This window comes from Tiliqua scincoides, chromosome 1 (assembly GCF_035046505.1).
Source record: "Tiliqua scincoides isolate rTilSci1 chromosome 1, rTilSci1.hap2, whole genome shotgun sequence".
In the NCBI taxonomy this organism is placed as follows: Eukaryota; Metazoa; Chordata; class Lepidosauria; order Squamata; family Scincidae; genus Tiliqua; species Tiliqua scincoides.
Genome location: NC_089821.1, coordinates 219,654,707 through 219,677,671, shown reverse-complemented (window position 1 = coordinate 219,677,671; position 22,965 = coordinate 219,654,707). Strand labels below are relative to the sequence as shown.

Below are 22,965 nucleotides of genomic sequence, written 5' to 3'. Positions count from 1 at the left end.
TGTAACAGCAAATAGATAGTGGAATGGCAAAAAGAATACCCCTTTTTTTAAAAACAATTTTTCTGAACTGCTAGGATTTGTGCCTAACATTCTCAGGGCTTTTAACCATAACTTTATTAGTTAAGTGTTGTTTTTATTCATTTTAGTTGGGAAATTAGTGCAAATATCTGCAGCAATCTGAGATACAGTTTTCGAGTGCTAATTCAGTAACTTCCAAAGAACAATGTTGGGGGACAAAGCATAGTAAGGGGTCACAAGGAATGTATGACTCTGAGGGTCCAATCCTATCCAATTTTCCATTGCTGATGCAGCCATGCCAATGGTGTGTGCATTGCATCCTGCGTTGTGGGGGCAGTCACAGAGGCCTCCTCAAGGTAAGGAAACATTTCTTTCCTTGCCTCTGGGTTGCATTGTGGTGGCATCGTTGCATCAATGCTGCAAAGTTGGATAGAATTGGGTCCCTAGTTTGCAAACATCTAAGATGCATTGTCTGGAGAAAAAAATAAAATAAAATCCCTACCTTTCTGCTCTGTTAATCCAGATTGATTTACCTTTTCCTTTCATAGAAGAATGTACTTGTTCAATTCTTCTTCACTAGAAATGCATCTCCTTGTCGTCCATTTCCTTCTCACTGAGCCTGAGCGTGGATCATATTTGTACTATCCAAGAGCCATTCTCATCTGAATTGTTACTGCTTGGGAGGAAACTCTTGATATGAGAAAAGACAAGGCTGTCTGAATTTTATCAAGGTTCATTAAGATGCACATGAAACCCTGAAGCCACACAACAGGAAGAGTTGACTTTCATCCTTTCGCATAGTTTTTCTTTCTCACTCGCTTCAACGTTAGAAGTTTGCAATAATGGAAACCTCAACTTCCTCAAAGTTTCAGAATAAGTTAAGATGCAGGTTTCCTCGATCAACCATTACTGAAAATGACATTTTTCTTCCTTGACATCTCAGGAGGAAAGTCTATTGCATAGCTATTAATGTGTTAGTAATCCGCTTTATATTATGAGCATGAATGTGCATCTTTAAAAAGCAAATGCTTCTAAATTAGAAAAAAATTTAGCTTTCCTTACATATTTTTTCATGTAGGTTCAAGTACAAATCCTTCACAAACCAAAGCTGGAAATGTAGGTATTAATTAGAGGTTCCATTTCAGTTTATTAAAGCAGCTACTGATCCTCCACAATCATATTCATTTTTGGATAAATGTTTTCAACTTTTGAAAAGTTATTCACACTTTGGGTCATGTTGGCATCCTTCAGTCTCAGAAGACTATGGTGTCACGCTCTGAATGGTGGTTCTGGAACAGAGTGTCCTCTCCAGTGCGCGAAGCCTGGGTAAAGTAGGTATGGAGGATAGGCTGTTACCCATGCAGCAAATCCCCCCTCTCCACGTCGCTGAAATGGTCCAATGGAAAGGCAGAGGCCAATACGGTTGGTTCCAGCGGCGTCGCAGGAGTTGCCAGAACGTGACTGTGTTCAGCCATGAACTGCCTCAGGGACTCTGGCTCCGGATTTTGCCTCGAGGTTGACTCCTGAAGCCTTTTCCATAACTGGATGTAGCCACAAGGCAGTGGAGGTTTGGGACCAGAGTTTTCCTTCTCTCAGATGAGCTGCCTTCCCAGGCTGACGAGTCCCATCTACCCGGTGGCTGTTTAGTCGCCTCTTACGACAAGTACAGCCAAACTGAGGGCCTATTCTTATCCCCAGCCCCCAGGGGACTTTGGGTCAATGTTAGCTCTTATTTAGTGAAAACCTCTTATTTTGTTTTTAAAATCTTCTGTAATGTTCTTTTCCTTCTCTTTCTCATTGCTTTTCAGGTGTAGGTGGTAGAAGTCAAAAAGCCAGTGGATGGGTGAGATAGCAGTAGGCTACAATAGGGAAACTACGATTTTCACCTGGGAGAATATGACTGTTTGAGAGCCATTAGTGCTTCCATGACATCATCAATCATTACCTTATTCTCCACTTTCATCTCAGACATATTTGCGTGCAGCATGACCAACATACACTAAGGAAAAGGACAAAAGGAAAAGGTCTGCAATATAACATGTCTGGAAGCAAGGGGTCAAGAATTAATGTGGCCATTTAGGGATGGACAACAAACAGCACATCTATTCCACATAGACATTCTCTCCATGTGGGGTGGTAAGTGATTGAATGTGATTGTGCCTTTTCCACTTGAATCATTTCATCAGCACAGGCAGGCAGGCCAGAACAGGGAGGGGGGTGCAGTGGGGCCAGTTGGCACAGACCTACAATTTTGAGAGGGTGAACTCCAAGAAAGAAGGAACATCCTTTAGCACTAAATATTAAAATTTGAGAGATTAATACAGATAGATTTCTATCTTTGACAAGTCTTAATTGTAGAGCTGTACTCCACATAGACCAGGTTCTTGAGAGGAATTTTATCAGGGGATACAAAGGTTTTTAGGGCTCCTTTTGGGGGGGGGGGTAGAAAGATTCTTTTAGGCCCTTTCTCTTCTCCATTGGATCAGAGTTTTATACTATCACTGGATCTTGAATTCTAGGAATCACAATATATAAAACTCTGTGGGCTTACCCAAAATCTAAATGCCAGTTTTCACACAATATATTCTAGCTCCCCTCCATTGGCTCCCAGGCCTCTTTTTGACCCAGGGGGTCCACAATATACCTCCACCACCCCCTTCTCATGGGCCGTGGTCAAACAGGAAAATGTAAGATCCCAGGAAATTTTTGGCCCTCTCCTTTGGTTCCTGGACCCCCTTTTTGACCCTGGGCTTGAGTACAAATTACACCCTGCACCCCTCTCTCGTGGGGCCTGACACACACAGAGGTTCCAATACATATGCACTGAAGAAAAGGTTCAAAAATAAAACCGTTTTTGTGTGCTACAGGGGCCATGTTCAGGGATCTGTGGAAAGTCATGGCTGGGTCTTGAGCATTGACTTCAAATACGCAAGATTAATAATTTTATTGTCTCATAATGGGTCTCCGGGTGGCTTTTGACACCACTCAGCAATGTTGTGTACTTAGGAACATCGAGTACACCTTTTTGGCACCAGGATGCAGGTCTCTTGTCTTGTGTGCTCCCTGAAGCATTTAGTGGGCCACTGTGAGACACAGGAAGCTGCACTAGACGGGCCTTTGGCCTGATACAGCAGCATTCTTTTGATGAGCTTGTTTCTTGGTGTAATTGGTCTGTGGAACTCCTTGCCACATGATGTGGTGACAGCATTTGGCCTGGATGCCTTTAAAAAAGTGGGTTGGACAAATTTCTGGAGGAAAAGTCCATCATGGATTACAAGCCTTGATGGGTATGTGCAGCCTCCTGAGTCTAGCAGTGGCAACCTCAGAACGCCAGTGTGAAGGATCACACTGGGAGGCGGGTCTCTTGTTGTCTTGTGTGCTCCCTGAGCATGTGGTGGACCACTGTGAGATGCAGGAAGCGGGACCAGAAGGGCCTGATCCAGCAGGGGTGTTCTTAGTCACCAGGTTTGTTAACAGCCTGCAGTGACTGCTCTGCACACCATGTCCAGGCCCAGCTGGTGGCTGCTGTTTGGAATGGATGTTCAGCATCCCCAAAGCAGGCCAGGAACTGCATGCAGGCCCAGTAGAGTCCACCTGCCACCTCAGTGGCCCTCTTGATTGAACCATCTTCTTCCCAACCCAAAGCCTCCAAGCAACTGCATGCAGCAACTTGGGACTGCTCCTTCCACGTGTCCTCCTCACTGTATAAAATGGCGACCCCAAAGCCAGAGACCAACAAGAGCCTCTCTAGCCTCTCCATCTCTATGACCCCGAACACTGTGGGACGTCAACCTGGGGGGGGGAGACGGTTGGCGCGTGCGCACAGCACGCCAAGGGCGTCGCGCGGCAACGTTTCCGGGACGCTCCGAAGCGCTGAGCGCATAGAACGCACTGCGCAGGCGCTCCCAGGCTCGTGCCTGAAGAGAAAGCGCGCGTGCGGCGGAGGCTACTGCGCATGCGTGGCTTAACGGTCACAGCGGGGGAGGCGAAGACTCGCCTGGAGGTGGAGTTGAGGGTGAAGCGGCTGAGGGGAGGACGAAGATGGACGAGCTGCAGACCTCGGAGGAGGTAACGGCTTCCAGGGGCGGCTGCGAGGGGAAGGGGCAGCGGGCGCCGCCTTGAGCGGTCCCGGGAGGCAGGGAGCTCGCCGCCCGCCCCTTCCCCATTGTTGTCCTCGGGCTCCATTCATCGTCGCGGGCGGCTCGTCACCCTGTTCGGGCGGCCCCCGCCCCACTCCACCCCTGCAACCCTTGAACCGGGCCCCTCCGCCTTCCCAGGCTGCAGCCCTGCGCAAGCTTGCACGGGAGTAAGGCCCCTTGAACCCCGTGAGGCTAACTTCTGAGTAGACCTGCTTAGGGTCGTGCTGTCTGTCGTGAGCCCTGACCAAAGCTGCAGTCCTGTGCACGCTTACCTGGGAGTAAATGCCATTGAACTCAATGGGAGTTACTTCTGAGTAGACCGTGCTGTGGGCTGATACGATCCTGAGCTCCATCACAGCTCTGACCATGTCCTGTGGGTGCTTACCTGGGAGTAAATGCCATAGAACTCAGTGGGAGTTGCTTCTGACTAGGTAGAAGTAGGCTTGTGCTACAGTGTTCCCTTGGGGAGCTGCCTCATGCCCCTGATGCTCATTGTTTGAGGAGATGCCATTATTCATTGCAGATGCTGATGCATGCATAAGGTACTGTATGTGCAAACTTCACGGTGCCCTTTGGCTGTTTTAAAGGCTGTTGCAAACACATGAGAGAGCTCTGCTTTGCAATCTTTAAAAAGAGGATGAAATATGGCTGGAACTGAAGAAGGCTGACTGAAGAAGCCTCTTTCATTCAATTCTCAGGGATCCTTTTGTCTGAAGCAGTGGCTGAGGACTTGAGATCAGTAGGAGTCCTTTTCTCATATGTGTCAGATGGGTCTCTAAACATTGTCAACTCAGCCTGTTGTGAAAAGAGGCAGGCATGCACACACTGCAGTCCTAGGCATGTTTACTCAGAAGTAAGCTCCACTGAATGCAGTGGGACTTTCAGGTAAGTGTGTGTATTGCATCCATAGCCACCTAACCCTCCCTCTTATATGTGGTTGGTTCCTCTGTCCTATATGTACATGGGTGCACAGCTTTCTTTCTACACAAAACTTGCTTTTGTGTAAGTGCTTTGTTTTGCTATTCCTGCTAGCAGTAGGAAACTGCCTGATGCTTCTGTACTGAAAGAGCATTTGCACTAGTATGGCCAGTTAAGCAGGAACAAGGTATTGGATGTTCAGGCGGATAAGCCATTTCTGCCCAGCATTGCATGTATGCAACAGGAACCAAATGTGTACACCTGTGGGTGGGGCAAAAATTATTTGGAGTGTTAACTTTTTTCTTAAGGCAATTTTTTTGTCAGTTCTGTACACTGTAAATTGTAGTCCTGGCTTAAATCTTATTTCTGACTTCCTTTTAAGACTGCCTTTATTGTGGATGAAGTAAGCAACATCATAAAAGAGGTAGGATAATGTTTGTGCCACATTTTTTGTCAAAAACATGCATATTGAATGCATTGTTAAATCTGCTAAAGAAAAGTCACAACTGCATTGGCCAGTTGAAGGAAATAACAAAATGTGCTGAAATGGAAGACCGAGACCCTCCCATTAGTGGTAGAGCATGTGTGTTGAGTCTGAGACCTTCTACTACCAAGGTAGGAGATTCGCTGTTGCTGAAGGAAAGACTTTTCTGTTGCTTCTTCATAGTGATCTCCTGTGTTACCCATTCTGTGGAGTTGGGAACATGGATGGTAAAAGGCGAGGGGGGATTGCCAAAAAATAACCTTCTCACTTAAGGTGCATGCTATTTTGTTTGTCTTAAAGAAGGTAATGACCTAGCTGCCCTATGCTGGGATGTGAACATCACAGGTGTTAACTCAAAATGTAGAGCTGAATGAGGTAAATGGGACCGATTCTACAACATAAAAGCTGCAAGGATCCAAATAATCCTTTGTATGCACAGAGATTGCTGACCTTTTTTCCCCCTGCTGCAGCTCCTTGTATAGGCTCCTTGTTGAATCCAGTTCCAGAAAGGTCCCCTGATTTTCAGGTGTGGCTTTGGGGGGCTGGAAAAGCATTTGTGCATGTCATAGCCAAAATATATAGAAAGGAAACACTGGTCTTCCGATATTGTAATAGTTTTGCATTCATAAGTTTTTTTAAAGTCTCACTTTTTAATTATTAAGCATATTCCATTTAGGACTTTGTCTCATGAATTATGAGCTGATGTCACCACTGTAGTTGAAGAAAGTTTAACTAACCTAACTCACAGGTATCTGTGAGACTGAATCACTTGTAAAGTTTGTACCTCAGCTTCAGTGGAGTGGTTTTTCCCCCATTAAATTTCAGTCTTGGGATACATGATTTCAGTAGCTGAGTATCAATTAATTGGAGTAGTAACACATTTAAGGCAAATGTACCCTAGTTAAAGCTGTAATCCTGTGCACATTTACCTGTGAATTAACCCTCCTGAGTACAGCAAAATCTTTCCTGCATAGGATTCCACTGTGAGAGTTGCCAAGAGTATGAGTGATCTGTTTACTGAATCTGTGTTGTGGCAACTTCCATTACAGCAAGGGCTTATAAGCGGACATCCAATGCACTACATGTTACAAAGCAGAGGTTCCTGCCCTTCTTTGCTTAACAAAGTTGCTATTGGTAATTTAAGTATGCACAACTCCATCTGTATAGGAATCCCCTCCCAATTCACTCTTCCTCTCACCCCAACCCCAAATGCCATGTTAATATGCTTACATATTACAGCTTACATAGTCTAGCACAGGGGTGTCCAAAGTTTTTGGCAGGAGGGCCACATCATCTCTCTGACACTGTGTCAGGGGCCGGGGGGGGGGGAAAGAATTAAATTACATTTAAAATTTGAATACATTTACATAAGTATACATAAATGAATATATTAATGATGAACTTATATGAATGAATGAAGGTCTTGCAATAGCTCAAGGCCTATAAAAGGCCTTGCACAAAGCAAGGATGGCCTTTCCCTTGCAGCCACTACTGCATCACGAATGTGAAACAGCAAGCAGTGGAGGAAGCCCTCATCCCACAGCTCATGCAAGAGGTCAGTTGCCCTCATGCTAAGAGCAGTTGCATCGGGCCAGTGCAGGCTCCAGCAAATCTCCGGAGGGCCAGAGGCTCATTGGAGACTGGGGTCTCCCTGAGGGCCACATTGAGAGGCCTCGAGGGCCACATGTGGCCCCAGGGCCGGGGTTTGGGCACCCCTGGTCTAGCATAAAGACTGTGCAGTTTAGAGTTTGCCAGAACTCCACCAAACTGGGCACTGAATTTAGTAAAAAATCTTTTCCATCCTTGCATTCCCCAGTCTAGGCACTGAGGCTTCACAAAGCAGGCTGTCTCTAGTTACAAGTCACAGAAGAGGATGGGGAGGGCAAGACTATCTTTATTATAGGGTAGTGGTTTAATTTGGACTCCTTACCTTCCCATTAAGCCCCTGTTGCGATATTGGCTTGTGTGTACATGTGTGCGGGGGGGGGGGTGTTTCCTGATAATACTGAACTTCATTAGAATGTGTTCTTTACATACTGTGAAAACCAGCGGAGATGTAGTCTGGCTGCTTCTTCTTAGGCTTTCCAGAATAAACTTAGCCAGTGAACTCCTTAAACAATCACCTCCATTATGCCTGATGCTTGGGGGTGGGGTGGAGTAGAGGAAGGAGAGAGAAAGCTCTGCAACTGTCAGATCAGTCTGTGAGGCTGCCTTTTAAAATAGGTGTTAGTCCTTCTGTGGCTGAGGGGAGGGTGGCTATAGTTCTTTATTTCTAATGTATGTCACTTTGAGTGGTGGCAATGAATTAATCCTGTAAACTTATTTAAAAGGTGGCAGTGATTTGAAGAATGGATTAATTTATATTTTTGATTAAAATTACTTTCACCTTTGACTGAGTTTACTCCTTCTGAAACACACTTGCCCTTAGCATTCTCAAAATGGCTCCAGTTTTTTGAGGAGGAAGGGTTACTCTAAGGCTTGACCTGGGAAAGGAAGACCCAGCTAATTTATTTCAAAATATGTGTTTGCATTGCTTTCTTAAATGAGAAAAATCTTGGTGTTCTGAGGGAGCAGGTGTGGAGTAGTGGCTGGAAAATGCAAGTGAGGTTTTCTTTTGTTCTGCCAAAATCGTTCATTAGAATGGCAGTTTGTTTTGGGCAGTCATTCTTATTTTGGACTCCTTTAGCTGATGGAAGTTGTCTAGAAAAATGTTTGCATGCTGAACGCCTTTTCAAATGACTGCATAAACTTTAAACATTTGTAATTCATGTTCTTTAGCAGCCTGATGGTAAGACAACCTCTACTCATTTATAGGCTATAGAAGGCACAATTGGCGGCAATGCATACATGCATAGCAAAGTGAACCAGTGGACTACAAGCATTGTAGAGCAAATTCTAAGTCAACTAACAAAGCTGGGGAAACCTTTCAAGTATGTTGGTAAGTTAGTAGATTTCTGTCAAGTCACTAATGTAGTCAGAAATTGTTTCAAATGAAACTGAAAATGTCTAATATAGAAGAAACTGAGGAATAATTGTGGCAATTACTGCAAGGCTGAAAGCAGATATGGATGTAATAGTATATGCAGCAAATACATGCCTCTAATAGCAATATGTCTTTTGCATTTTTCAGTGACATGTGTGATTATGCAAAAGAATGGTGCCGGCCTTCATACAGCAAGCTCTTGCTTCTGGGATAACTCTGCTGATGGTACAACAATAATTTAATACTTTATTGTCCATGCATTGAGATGTCTCTTCCCCTCCCCCTCCCATGTTGTACATAGTATTTGTACAACTGTGAAAATTCTTTGCTTGAGAAACTATCTGGTGCAAGCACTATCCCTGGTGTAAAGTACTTCATGTTCAGCAAATGCCAGTTACCGTAGGACAGAGCATGTTTAAGTGATTTATTCCTTTATTACACCTAGAATATCAGAGGAGTTCCCTAACTGATCTCTAGATTCCTGTGGAATATACCGTATTTATCGGCGTATAACACGCACTTTTTCCCCCTGAAAATAGGGGGCAAATGATGTATGCGTGTTATACGGCGATGTCTCTTTAAGGGATCCCGTTCCCAATAGTGCCTAGCGGCGGCACAGCATCGTGACGTGATGTCAGCGCTGCGCCCGCCGCATATTATCACAGCCGCTGGCAGCTGATGAATATGGTAAGTGGAGACCCTTTCTTTGGGGAGGGGAGGGGGAGGGATTGAGGTGAGGTGGCATAAGTAATGCTTTGGATGGTGAAGAAGATGAGCTGATTTATGAAGATAGTAGCAGTGAAAGCAGCAGTGTTCATTGCGATTTTGAAGATAGCAGTGAAGATGAAGAGTTTCTTGGTTTCCCAGATAGTGATTTCTGAGTAAACTTTTGTAAAAACAAAATATCCAAGTTTCTTTTGTTAAAACAGTTGCTTTTACTGTCCTTTTACATTATTTACCTTATATGTGGTAATAATATTAATAAAAAAAAGTTCTGAGCTACCCTTATTTTTTTCCTGAAATTTCCCTCTTAAAATGAAGATGCGTGTTATACGCCTGTGCGTGTTATACGCCGATAAATACGGTAGTATGCCTGGAATGGTGTGGCTCTTACTTCCAACTGCATTCTTCCAAACTAGCAGGTGCCAAACCTCTGCTCACAGGTCGAATCTGGCACCTGTTACAATCCTTCCCTAGGATGAATGAGTTTACTGTTCAGCTGGGGGCCTCCTCTCTGTGCCTCCAATCACCCCTAAACTTCAAGCCAGGCAGCCACTTCTGTTGCCCCAGCAGGCTTTGTGCCCAGTTTTTTGGGCAGGCATGGTTGCCTGGCCTGAAGTTTAGCGGTGATTAGAGGCACAGAGAGGTGGCTCTCTGGTGGAATGGTAAACTCTGCTTGCACTAGGGAAGGGTTTTTCAGTGTACAACAGTCTCTAGCTTGGAGACCACTATTCCAAAGTATGAAAAATTTGTCCATGCAATGCTGACTTAGGATGTGAAAAATTCTGTAATTTAATCTTAAATCCATCACTTAAATTTGGTACATAGCAGACATCAGTGTGTATAGTAGCTGCCCTAATTCTGAATGTTTTCCCTTGTAGGAACCTGTACTGTGAGATGGGAGAACAAGAGTGTGTACTGTATTGTCAGTGCCTTTGGACTTGCAATATGATTGCCTTGGAATCCTCCAGCCTTTGATCACTTCCATTTCATAGTCCACTAAAACTGTGAATTCAATGAACAATTTTGTGTTTAAGAATTTCTATTTTTTCCCTGGGGGAAAAATGGGAGAGCAATTTCTGTTACATAAACATATCACCCTTTATCCATATCGGTGCACACTGTCTTAACACTTCAAGGACTCTTTCACAAGGTGCTAAAACCTGAAACGTGCTGCAGTTCTTCAGCTTTACTCCAACTGGTTTGAATAAGACTAACTTTCACACTTTATATTTTTGTTTCATTAAATTATTGAAGTTCTGAACATGTGTGTGCACATTTATTCCAATTTCAAGCAAGAGTGAACCTAATCTCATGTACTTTTAGTTGCTTGGTTTTAACAGATTCAGGGGATTTAACTGTGGGTGTAATTTCCTTAAGCTCCTGTGTGACTCTAGTCCAGTGGTTCTCAAACTTTGAGGGAGCTTTATTCCCTCAGTATGTTCTTGTGGGGGAGGGACTAGGCCAGCAACATGATCCCCAGGATCATGTTGCTGAGGGGGGGGGCGCTTTGCACTTTCAGAAGGCAGGGCTGCAGCAAGCTACAGGAGGTGCGGGGAGCCCTGCACAGCACTCCCTGAGACTTGGAACATTCGCTAAAAGCAGGCAGAAAGCACCTCTTGCAAAACGGAAGTATTTTGTGCCCAGGATTGCTTTGCTGCCTCCTTCCCCTTTCCGGGGTGGGGGAAGTGTTACACAAACTGGTGGGTCATGACCCACCAGTTTGAGAACCACTGCTCTAGTCTCTTTTAGTGCTCTATAGAGCAATTCTGGTAGAATTGCTACCTCTCCAGTAGTTTCATATAGGCCAATGAAGATGTGTTGACCTCAGCTAAAAATTAACAATATTGTATTTTCAGAAACTGTGCCCAAGATTCATATTCAAGAATTTGGTGTACAGGCATTGAAAGCAAAAAGGCACAGAGTATAAAAATGCAAGTTTATTCCATTAGATTAGGAGGATCTCCAACTTGTCTTGTATCCTTTTGTTTACCTTGCATTCAAAAAAGGATCCACCAGATGTCTCTTCAAACAGTGATATAAAAGGAAGTTAACTTAGGCCACCACAAACGCATACCACCACTCCCTGGAGTCGAAGAGCAGTCTGTTGATCACAGGAGGAAGTTAGCCTAACTTGGACTTAATGGGCCAGGCTCCCTTGCTGTGGCTAGTTCAGACTGGGCTTGCACTAGCCAATCTGAAGGTAACTTCTAAGTTCTTGTGCTTGTTGCTAATTGAGCAGGAAGCTGAGCTAGACATCCCTCTAAGCCAGTGATTTTCAGCCACTGTGCCATGGCAGACTGTTGTGCCATGGATGGTGTGCTGTGGGACTCTGGGGAAGGTCATTTATTAGTAGGGCAATTGGGGGATTTGAACCCTGTACAGCAGCAATGGTGTGCCTTGTCAATGGTCAAAAAAACATGATTTTCAGGCTACTACCAAATTGTTAAGGAAGCCTGAAAACCAATGATTTTCAGGCTGCCTTGACAATTTTAACCCCTTGTCAAGATGGCATTAACTTGGTTAAACCATAAACCTTAAAACCAGATCATTTTCTGCTATTATCATGAGTTTGCTTTTCTTAACCTTAAAGTTATTTTGCAGTCAAGATTTGATAGCAGTCATACTGATAACTTCACTAGTGGTGCATGCTTTGAAGTCTTTGCTTCAATCCTTGGTATTGCATTAAAAGGATCTTGGGTTATTGCCGTGGTAAAGACTATTGTGAGTTGCTACCAAGTGATAATATAGTACTTGATTCTGTTGAGTGTTACCTGACACAGCTTCCTATATCCATTGAGTGTTTCCTACAGTCCCTAAGAAACAGAACAGGGAGTATTTTTTACAAGGGTGAAAATACTCGTGCTTTGATATTAGCACTGTATGTACATAACATCTGTAATGCCATTCTATTAGAACAGGCTGAGTGAAAGCTTCAAATTCACAAAATCACTTGCATAGACTGGAGAAATTGTTACTTCTGACCATTGCTGTTGAGGGTTGTTTTGATATCACCCTTTTAAAGGTAAGGCTTCAGTTCATAGTGCTTATACTACAAACCATTTGCTTGTAGGCTCACCCATTTCAGGATATGGAAACATTGAAGAAAGGCTTTTTGGCATTGGACTCTAAAAACAATGGAAGTGATTCTGAAATTCACACTAGCCATAATAGTATCTCACCTCCATGGGAAATGACACAAAGGTATATCTGCAACAATAGCTGCCTTTGATCCTGATGCATCTAGCATATAGTCTTGTATTTTGCATGTAATCACACCAATTCTCCCATCCCTCATTTTGACCATTTTTGCACTTCCTTGTGGTCCTGTAAAAATAAAATGGCAATAGTCTTTGTTCTTGAACACACAGAGATATCCCTAGCTTTCATTCTCCAGTCTAAGGCCCTTACTGTACCAGAAGCAATTTTCTACTGCAAAAGATGACTCAGAAGAAAACTTCATGCTTATTATTCATGCAGAGGTACAGATATAATTGTTCCCCCACCATGCATATGTATTAACCTATTTTCTTGCATGAGAATGGAAGATACCATGGCCTTGGAGCCTGAACAAAGGAAGAAATGAGAAGTGCACACCTAATTCTGTTGGAAGTAGATCCCTGCCGTGGTCAGCCATGTACAGATTATACAAGAGAAGCTGTAGCTGATATGACCAGGGCAGCAGCTTCTAGAACTTTCTTGGAAGCAAGCCTCCCAAGAAAATTGATACCCTGTTGGGCACAAAAGCATGGTGGCTTTGAATATTGCCTGGTTGGGTAGGGGACACAGTGGATTGCTGCAGAGGACCACTGTTCAGTACCCTAGAGCAGTGATGCAATCCTGAAAAAAAAGGGTTTTGATGAGTTTTTGGTTAAAGTCCCTGCTGTTCAGGGAAGCAAAAAGAAGCAAAATACTCCCTAGCTGTTGCAAAAGGAAGATCTGGTTTGGCAACAATATTGGTAGACATATTTGCTTCCAAAGGGTCACAATGAAGGACCTGAGCCAAAATGCAGCATGCCTGGGAGGCAGACTGGCATTCCCACTCCCTCACTTTGCCTGCTTGTGTGGGATGCATTATGCTTGTTTCCCCTGTTGGGGAAGTGAGGTAAATATTCGATGTGGGGGGTTTGCAGCTGGAGTCCTGGTGCAGATTGTTTCTAAGACAAGAGTTAACAAAATAGCCTGCTATACACATTGCAAAGAACATGAGGTTGTTTGTACAAAGTGCTTCCTTTGTACACAAAGTGCCCTTTGAAAGACCAAAGATGAACTGCAGTCTCCCCAACAGGAGCTTATATACTCAGAACGGTGCTGTGATTATCTGCCAAATGATTATCTGCCAAATGTAATCTGTGCCCTTTCAGTCAAAGGATAAGGGGCAAGGCAGGGGATGAGATTTTTCTGGTGTTGTTCCCTATGGATTACTCTTACACACACCATTGGGGTGTGTTCATAGACTGAAGGGCGGTGGGATATGGCATGCATTAATTGGGAGGAACATGGATAAACCAATCTTCCCATTGTACCTCTTTGGCAGCAGAGTTGCACTGGTGTCCAAGTTACATCATGCTATGTTTTTCTGGTTTTGCACTGACATATATACGAGATATATCGTAGAGATGTGGCAGCCCTAGAGAATAGGATTGGACTGTCAGTCTTCCAGTTGTACGAGATCAAGTTCTGTTCTGCACAAGACAGAATGGGTAATTTTTGCTTCCCTTTGCAGCCCCGTCCCTACAAGTATCTGCTACTGGTATTTCCCCAACCCACAAATACATTTTTTAGAGCAGCGTAAAAGGCACCAGTGCAAAAATCACTCTTTTCCTTGTGCAAACGCTTCTGTGAACAAAATACCACCTTATGCAACCATAAGCATAAGCAGTAACACAAGCAGTGACATGCAGTCAGGGTAGACAGAGCCTCATCTGATGCAGCAAGAAAAAAGTAAAAGGACCCAACAAGTTAAAAAACATACCTTTGGTCTTTCCTAAGCTGCTTGTTTGTGCTGCAGCACACAGTCTGTTTAAAGCAGCACATGCAGGCAGGAGCCTGCACAATTGGACTCTCTAAAGCACCAGGAACCACTACTTTCTAGTTGCTTCAAGAGGCCTGTGCTGAGTTCTCCCTAGCTCCAAGATGGGGAAGAAGAGGTTAGCTTTTTTAAAAAAAAATGTATGGACAGGGAGAGTGTTCCAGAAACTGAGCTTAAGGGGAGGGAGGGGGAAAGTGTGTTTCCTCCCCCGGCCTGGATCTCACTACACGTCACTGAACAGTGTCATTGGAGACATTGAACTTTAACTATTTAATTATTATTTACTTAATAGGTGCAAGGAAGGGCACCAGGATGCAGGTCTCTTATCTGGTGTGCTCCGTGGGGCATATGGTGGACCGCTGTGAGATACAGGAAGCTGGACTAGATGGGCCTATGGCCTGATCCAGTGGGGCTGTTCTTATGTCCTGAGCCATGTGCTTATGTACTTATGTATTTAACTATTATGTATTATGTACTAAGACATTAATATATGCACACATGGAAAATAAAGAAGTTGTACTATTTATTTTCAGCTGTGGAAAAGAACACAATGTAGGTACAAAGATTAGTATAAAATTTTTATTATGAACATACTGGACAAAATTTTATTATGCATGGTCTCCGAAGCATCTCGGCATCCAATATTTACTAAAAGTAAACATTAATTTTGCTCCGATGTTCCAACTCAGGGAAAGTTATCACTTGTAATTATGAGTTACTAGGAGCATATATCAACACCTTCCCCCAAGCACGAAAAGACATCAAAATAACCATGCATATCCTCCCAAAAGCAAAAGTATATTTACAGCATCTCATTAACATGAATATCTACCGTGCACATCCACATTTTGGTATAAAATAATTTCTAGAGATTTACTTAATTTTACATTTATTTACAAATGTTGAGTTCAGTTGTACAGGGATGTAAGGACCTTTTTCGTATTAATTCCTGGCACAGTTGCAATGTATGGCTAAAAATGCAATACACAGGACTACACAATTTAAATGCAACAATCGTGTTTTGGCTCAGTCCAATCAAGAATGTTTTCCATTGTAAGGCTGCAATCTTTTGCATGCCTACTTTGCAGTAAGTCCCAATGAATTTGATGGGCTTGCTTCTGAGTAAACCTGCACAAGATCAGCCAGCAGTTATCTTGCTGAAAAGTCTTCTTCCAATGTAGCTTGGCATAAAGACAGAATTCTTGTTCTTAAGCTTATTGTTCTACTAGGTCAATCTAGGGCTGAGCCCTGATTCCTCACTATTCTTCATGAACTTTTCAGCCATGCTGAAACAGCTTCACTTTAAAAACATTTCAGTACTATATTTTTTGCAAAACAAAAGTTTGCATGTTGGTTAAGTTATCCTCATTCTAATGTGCTTTCCCTTTGTTTCCTCAACAATGGCTTCAGACTGTCTGATCTAATTGGCTAGACGACTGGTTCTCAAACTTTTAGCACTGAGATCCACTTTTTAGAATGAGAATCTGTTAAGACTCACCAGAAGTGATGTCATGACTGCAAGCGACATCAAACAGGAAAAAATTTAACAATCCTAGGCTACAATCAAGTCTAATATATTAAAATTAAAATATTTAAATGAATGGGGACCAGGCTGAAATTGGCTTGTGATCCACTTAGTGGGTCCCGACCCACAGTTTGAGAAACACTGGGCTGGACAGTAACATGGGATTACCCATGTGACTCAGCTAGGAAGGAGGAAGCCATAGCCCCTGGAGATGAATAAGACACACTAAAGCCACAGCAGTCAAGGAAAAAAAAGACACAGCAAAATCTAAGGAGAAAAGGCTCAAACAACCTTCAGTATTTGTGGGAGAGAAATCTCCACCACTAAAACTGCTTACTTGTACTCAAAAATCCCAAGAGGAAGACATTCAGTGCAGCTTTGGTTATGAAGCTCTCTCATTTTTACTGGCACTGGGAACATATTTAATTTGAAAGCTTTCTTGGCATTTGCAAAGCTTACAACATCAGTCCTTCCAAGGCATTCACATATTTAGGTTCGTAGTACAATCGCACACGGTAAGGCTAATGCGAACACTGGGAAGCAAGAGCAAGAATGTAGTGGGTGTAAGTTAGAAGTAGTTCTCAGCAGTTATGCAGCTCAGTGCATGAAACGTCTATTTTCTTTACCTAGAGAAGTTTTGCACAATCAAAAGCAATTTTTTTATATATATCCCACAGAGGTGCAAATCTTCAATACAGAACAAGCTACATCTTTTTTTAAAATCACAATACTGCACCTGTTTTTATAGAGAGGTATTTTCTTCCATTGTAGCAGAATTCCTGCAACTGTTTACTGTGTATTTATTTGAAGGATCTAGTTGCAGTTTGCCCAAAAGTTACAATTCAAGCTGACTTGTCAGCAACTGTTTTTATGGAAGCCAACACACCACCATATCAAAAGGCACTTTCATGAACTCCTCTTCAGTTGGTTTGCAGAAGTACATAGTCATTCAAGCTAGTTTTCTTAACTGGATTACATCACATACTCCTCAATTACAACACCACCATATTGGTACAAAAAAATTTCAGATGTTAATACATCTGAAAATAACCTTGGTTTCCAAAGGATACAGACAAGTGAATGACTTTTCTGGTTTCATCACTATTACTGTCAACCTTTCGCAACATGGTAACGTTGCCCTGTCTCAGTAGTTTTGCACTCAGCTTTCCACATTGCATTGTTACATTTAAAAGTTTATATGAAAAGACAGTACTATACATCCTTTCTGCAAAATGCATCTCAAAACAAAAATACAGATGATGAAAGTGCCTATTTGCATCCCATAATATCTTAGCTTTGTGATTTACAGTTGAAAGAAAACAATATAGAACTATAAAGTAAATATCATGATTTTGTACATTAAAATTTAAGAGACGGGACTGGGCAGTTCACAAAACTAAGAGTAAAACCCACCCAGAGTTACAGTACAAACCTGTATGTCTACTTAGAAGTAAGCCCCACTAAATTTAATGGGTCTTGCTCCCAGGTAAAAGTGCATAGGATTGCAGCCCTAGGGCCCAATCCTATCCAACTTTTCAGTGCTGATACAGCCATGCCAATGGAGAATAAGTTGCATCCTGTGGTGGTGGTGGGGCAGTCACAGAGGCCTCATCACAGTGAGGGAATGTTTGTTTCCTTACCTCGGAGCTGCATTGACACTGGAAAGTTGGATAGGATTGGGACCGTGGACACTTAAGTGCCATTAACTTAAGCATGAAGAGATCCAAAAAGCGCTTAACTCTCCTACTGAATAAGACTTTACAAGTGCCCAACTCTGGCTGGACTGCACCTCAGTCATTTTTCTATGAATAAGATATTTTACAGCCCAAGCCAGGGGGCCTGCGCTGCATCCAGCACAAGTTTGGGGCCAAACGAGGCACAACCCAAGGCAAGGGGAAACCTTTCCCCTTACCTCATGTCACACTGCAGCAGAGCCAAAGGGTCTGCTCGGATCTGCACCACCTGACAAGGTAGGGCAGATACGAGCACAACGGAGCAGCCAGTGACGGCTCTGAACCACCTGGGAACGGGGCTTGGATCCAGCATAACTGCCAGATCCTGTCTCCACCTCCTGTTCCCCACTCGACCCCAGGAATGCCCGCCACCCCCTATCTCCCCACTCTAAAACACCTGCCTCCCACCTCCTCCTCACGCCCCGGCAGACCCCTACCGGGGGGTTGGCCAACCTCGGCCAAAGAAACTCACTCTTTCCCCAGGACTGCATCGGCACAGGGAGCCTGGTGCATGCCTATGCATTGGCCTATCTCCCCTTAGAGTGGCACAAAAGTGTTTTATGGCACTTCTGCGACACTCCCGGGCCAGCACAAAGGACTTGCTTTGGCCCAAGTGAGGATCAGGATTGCGCCCTTAGAGTCCAGTAAGAAACTTTAATTCCAAAGATAGGCAGAAATATTTTGCAAAGAGAAAATACACACAGTGCTAAGAAACATGTTAAAAGAAAATGGGGAGGAAAAACCTGGGATGCTTTATGTGTGCCCATAGAACTTTTCAGTTCAAAATCATTAAGGACTGGACTTCATGCAGCATTACAAACTCAAAGGCTTAAAAAGCCTTAGGCTGCAATCCTAAACACTCTTTCAATACAGTAAGACCCACTGAACATAATAGGACATTTCTGAGTAGGTATGCACAGGATTGGGCTATTTCAATCTAAACTTCAGTTAACTTTAGGGACAACTTTAGGGACATCAAATAAACAGAAATTAATTTTTCCTAGTGTTAAGAAAAAATTAACTTGGGAATGTCTAAGTAAAATTAAGTATGACAAATGTATAAATGTAACCATTTAAAATGAATCATATATGTACAATAAGAAAATTCAGTTTTTCTATACAGTAACTAGGAAACATCTCCAAGCAGTATAGAAGCTTAGAAAAAAAAAAGATACATCTCATTTTCCAGTCCCTTTTGTGCCAAATATATTGAACACAGTGTCCTTGACTTTCATTTACTGTAAAGAAATTGACTGTGCTATGTATTTATTAGCACCTTACTAAGTGAGTTGCTATAAAACAAAGACATCTGAAATTGTTTACGTGAAGTGATACTTTTGGCATAAATATTAAATTTAGCGGATCATACTATTGCACATCTACAACTTTTGATACACAAAATACACTGCATGTACACCAACGAACACTGACTTGCAAAAAAAAACAGCTCAATGAGCCCTTCCCAAGTATAGTACATCCAGCACACATTTCTCTACAGTCTCCAAATACAGGACTGCTGCATGCCACAAAATCAGTCCCCAGCACAAACTGAGTTCACTGTTCAGTGGGGCAGCTTGATATTTTCCTTCCCGATCTCCCCTAAAGCTCATGCCAGGCAGCCACATCTGCCCGGAAATCCAAGTGCAAAGCCTGCTAGGGTATCTGAATGAGGAAGTAGCTGGCCAATGAGGTGTTTAAGGGAGATCTGGAAGGAAGATATCAGGCTGTCCTGTGCAACAGTAAGCTCTGTTCACTCAGGCGAGGAGCTTTCATGGGTGCTGGATCCAGCCTGTGGGTTAGGGTTTGGCATCCACTGCTCTACAACTAGGTCTCACCTCTCAGTGCTCTTACACCCACTAAAAAAGCCACCCCAAGAGTCAGGAGACTTTCCAGAGCTATGTGCAGTGCAGTGGGAAGGGAGAGTTCAATTTGTGCATGCACATCATGCACATAGGACATTTTGTATCCCAGTCTATGACCTGAAGAACAGCAGTAGAACTGTTAAACTATTTTCTTTGCAAAGCAAAACATAACAATTCAAGTGTGGCAAGTAGGAATGCATTGGATTTTTACATTCAAGTCAAACAGAAAGCATCAGTTTTAAGTCCTTCCATACTGGTAAAATTCACTGTCTTCTGCAGTGTCGTTAATTTTCAAAATAGATTTTCTCTTGCGTAAATAGGGGAAGCTGTTTGGTAATAGCAAGATATGTTGGGAAAGCACACAAAAATACTGACAAATTCTGTCAGTATTCTGTGAGGCAGGTCAACTACCCAATAAAATTAACGTTCTGATATTTTCATACACATAATTCCTTTGGAAGCAAAAACTACTAGGAGTAAGAGAGTAAAGAAACTTTCCCAGTAACCTATCCCAGTATTGGGCAACACCAATCCAGCAAACCACCTTAGTTTCAGTAGTGTATTTCCAGCATGGATGAGAACAAAACACAAGTTGCAGAAGCAGCAACTGTAAGTGTCAAAAACAGAGTTTACAAAACTGGGGTGATGTGACACCCCAGCTAGGGAAGCCCTATTTCTGCCCCCTTAAGAGGCAGGGCAATGGCAAAGGCAGCAACACAATTGTCATGTCCCTACCACTGCCAGGGACAAAAGGTTTAAAAAAAACAAAAACAAAAAAACATAACCCTGGCAGTGCCGGCCCTGTGGAGGGTGCAGGGAGCCCACAGACCCATCCCAGTCTGAGCTTTCCCAGTCTTGAGCTTTCCAAGTCTCAAGATAGCTAAGCATAGTTATTGTGACCCACTTGTGGTTTGTGGAAGTGGGTTGCAATAGCAATTTTTATCTGTTTTGAGGCTTGGAGAGCCCCACAGAGGAATCCAGAGGCTCCCTGCACCCTCCAGAAGGCCAGCACTGCCAGGGTAAGTTAAAAACCTTTTTGTCCCTGGTAGCAGCGTGATCATGTTGCTGCCTTCGCCCTTCCCTCACAAGCACTTACAGCGGTTCCCAAACTCCTAGGGAGGAGGAGGAACCCTTCAAACCGGACAGGTTCCAAAATGTCTCCGATGATACCTTTTACTGGACTAACAGTGATTCAGTTCACACATCATAATCACCATGCAGAGGCTTCACCAGGTCACTGCGGTAATGTGTTGAGTGGATTGCTCCCAGAGCAATGAGGATGATCCATTCTATACAATATACTCAGCACATGTAGTCTACACCATGCAAAGGTTATTTCATATTAGATGGAAAAAGTAACATGTTGGCTGGCTCCAACATGGGAACATCAAGGATTCTTGCAGAGCTCAGCAATCTCTGGAAGAGTCCTATGCAATGTGGAAGCTCTACTATGGCCTGAAAGCATACAGCAGGTCCTATAAAATGACATGGCCACCAGTTTGTACCTTTCAGTTAAATAAGAGAACAACCAATCCACACATGCCCAAGGGCCCAATTATGCCCATATTCAACACAAGTGTGTTGTTTCCATCCTAGTGGTTATTTAAAGGACCCATTAAAATATCTTTACTTAGAAAACAGATCTAGAGTTTAAGGGAAGTTATGTAATGTTCCCTTTTATAAGAATGCTACCATTTGCCCATTTACCTATGAAGAAGGTGTGATACTAAGCTTTTTTCTAAATTCTGTTACCTAACTATTTCAAATTTTGTAAGACAAAGCAACCTTGGAATAGTTCTCTCAAATGTACTCCTAGTATGATTATATAGGTCTCAAAAGAGGCTGAACTGTTGTGCAGGCAACTAAGAAAACTCCTTCATTTCACAAACTCATCACAGACAGTGTTGAGACACAATTGCAATTCCTACTTGCCCCCTCTCCATTCCTGAAACAGAGATTCAGAATTGAGGTTTATCAAGCAAATGTAGTACCAAGCAGCTTCTAGTCTCTCAGCAAGCTGGGGATCAAAAGAGGCCGAAAAAGATTAAACATCTTTCTTCATATCACTTTTTCAACAATCAAGACAAAATTACCTTTAGACAAAATCAGTAAGCGGAATATTGCCCTCCAAGTGAATAGCTATGAAAGAGTTAGGAAATCAGAGCATTATCAATGATCAATTCAAAAAACTTCTAAAAGTTTAACAATCTGATCCGACAGTATCCAAACACCAGTGTTTTCTAGAATTAGGTGTGTGTTTATGCACACTTTGGGTTTCTTTAACTTAAAATAAATCTTTTCTTCATTTTAAGGTTCGTAAACATTAAAGGAGAAACAGAAAGTTCTTTCACAGAAGACTGTCAGTTAACAGCAAACATGGATAAAATGCTGGGAAAAGTCACAATTGCTTCTGTATTTATATTGCAGGTCACTTCTATACAAATTCAATCACTGTCTGATTCTTCCTTGAATTTGGCTCTGATAGCTTGGCCATTCTGAAGTGGCATTTCTTCATAGTCACTCCTGTCCAAAAACAGATATTTGAGAATATGTTAGACATATCCAGAATAAATGAAGGAAAAACTGTATTGGTCAATTCTACATTGTTCCAAAAGGTTTATTGTTTCAAATATAAACCAACTTCAGCTAGGTATGAAAGCAATCAACCTTATTTTGTTTCGGGCTAATACATGTATTCACATTTTCTGTGATGTCTTCAAAATCTGAATATCTTAGGAGGAGGTCATCCCCAACCCCTTAAAGGTTGCCAGGCAACCTTTACAGATGCAGTCATCTTCAACAAACACTAAGCATATTCTGCAACTACTTAAAATGTAGCCTAACATTATTTCAACCAACTTCAGAAACACTGGATTCATGAAGATTTCCTTTCATTGCAGAACCCTCATCAGTGATAAGATCGTCTTTAAAAAAAAAGTTAGGGTCCAAAGCCAGACATGAAACGTCATCACTTATATATAGTAGAAAACAAACAAACCAAAACTGTATTAAGTGATACTAATCTAAGTATCTTACTTACCCATAAATCACATCATCATCCGAGTCATTCAACATTGAGAAGGCAGGATTGTCTTTCAACTGAGATTCTGTAAAATTTTGCAGAGAAAACAGTCATTTCAATAAGCCACACCCCTCCAACCCTGGAGAACATCCATAACATCCATCACATCTTTTAAAGCCTTTTAGCACATGCCCCTTCTTCTCACACACACTTTGCCACTTTCCTTTTTTTATTTTATTTTTTACAATTTTGCTACTGCATGCACCCCCTTTGAAGCATGGCATACTTTATGGACCATACATAGACTGACTTCAAACTTTGGTGTTGCATTCAGCTTCCATTCCATAGTAGCAAAATGTTTGCTTAAATTTTGTGTTCAGCTTGTGCCTTAATATGCACATAAGAATACAAGAAGAGCCCTGCTGGATCAGACAAAGGGCCCATCTAGTCCAGCTTCCTATATTTCACAGTGGCCTACCAGATGCCTCAGGCAGCACACAAGACAACAAGAGACCTGCATCCTGTTGCC

At 42.7% G+C, this 22,965-nt stretch overlaps 2 protein-coding genes across 4 annotated transcripts in view; one reads left to right on the top strand and one right to left on the bottom strand.

The window, feature by feature from the left end:
• Positions 1–3,987: 3,987 nt before the first annotated feature.
• On the top strand, positions 3,988–10,526 carry DYNLT1 (dynein light chain Tctex-type 1). Of its 3 annotated transcripts, XM_066611332.1 has the most exons (6): positions 4,004–4,086; positions 4,856–5,042; positions 5,458–5,499; positions 8,374–8,497; positions 8,690–8,767; positions 10,144–10,526. In XM_066611332.1, the coding sequence occupies exons 2-6, from the start codon at positions 5,025–5,027 to the stop codon at positions 10,212–10,214; spliced, it is 333 nt and encodes a 110-aa protein (XP_066467429.1). In that variant the 5' UTR covers positions 4,004–4,086; positions 4,856–5,024; the 3' UTR covers positions 10,215–10,526. The 3 variants fall into 3 exon arrangements, with proteins under 3 accessions (XP_066467428.1, XP_066467430.1, XP_066467429.1); XM_066611331.1 differs by lacking the exon at positions 4,856–5,042 and having other exon boundaries at positions 3,988–4,086; XM_066611333.1 differs by lacking the exons at positions 4,856–5,042; positions 5,458–5,499 and having other exon boundaries at positions 3,988–4,086.
• A 7,431-nt stretch (positions 10,527–17,957) lies between these two features.
• Positions 17,958–22,965, bottom strand: part of TMEM181 (transmembrane protein 181) — a 31,877-nt gene continuing 26,869 nt past the window's right edge. The window contains exons 16-17 of the mRNA XM_066611327.1: positions 22,455–22,521; positions 17,958–21,937 (exon numbers count right to left, since the gene is read on the bottom strand). Coding sequence (XP_066467424.1) covers positions 21,859–21,937; positions 22,455–22,521 — 146 coding nt within the window. The 3' untranslated portion in view covers positions 17,958–21,858. The remainder of the gene's footprint in view (positions 21,938–22,454; positions 22,522–22,965) is intronic.

What these genes read in the sequence shown, in the direction of transcription:
- DYNLT1 (XM_066611331.1), top strand. Translation starts at nt 4,060, where the DNA reads ATGGACGAGCTGCAGACCTCGGAGGAG. An exon ending in TAAGCAACATCATAAAAGAG is followed by an intron (nt 5,500 to 8,373) that starts GTAGGATAATGT and finishes ACTCATTTATAG; the next exon opens with GCTATAGAAGGCACAATTGG. An exon ending in GAAACCTTTCAAGTATGTTG is followed by an intron (nt 8,498 to 8,689) that starts GTAAGTTAGTAG and finishes TGCATTTTTCAG; the next exon opens with TGACATGTGTGATTATGCAA.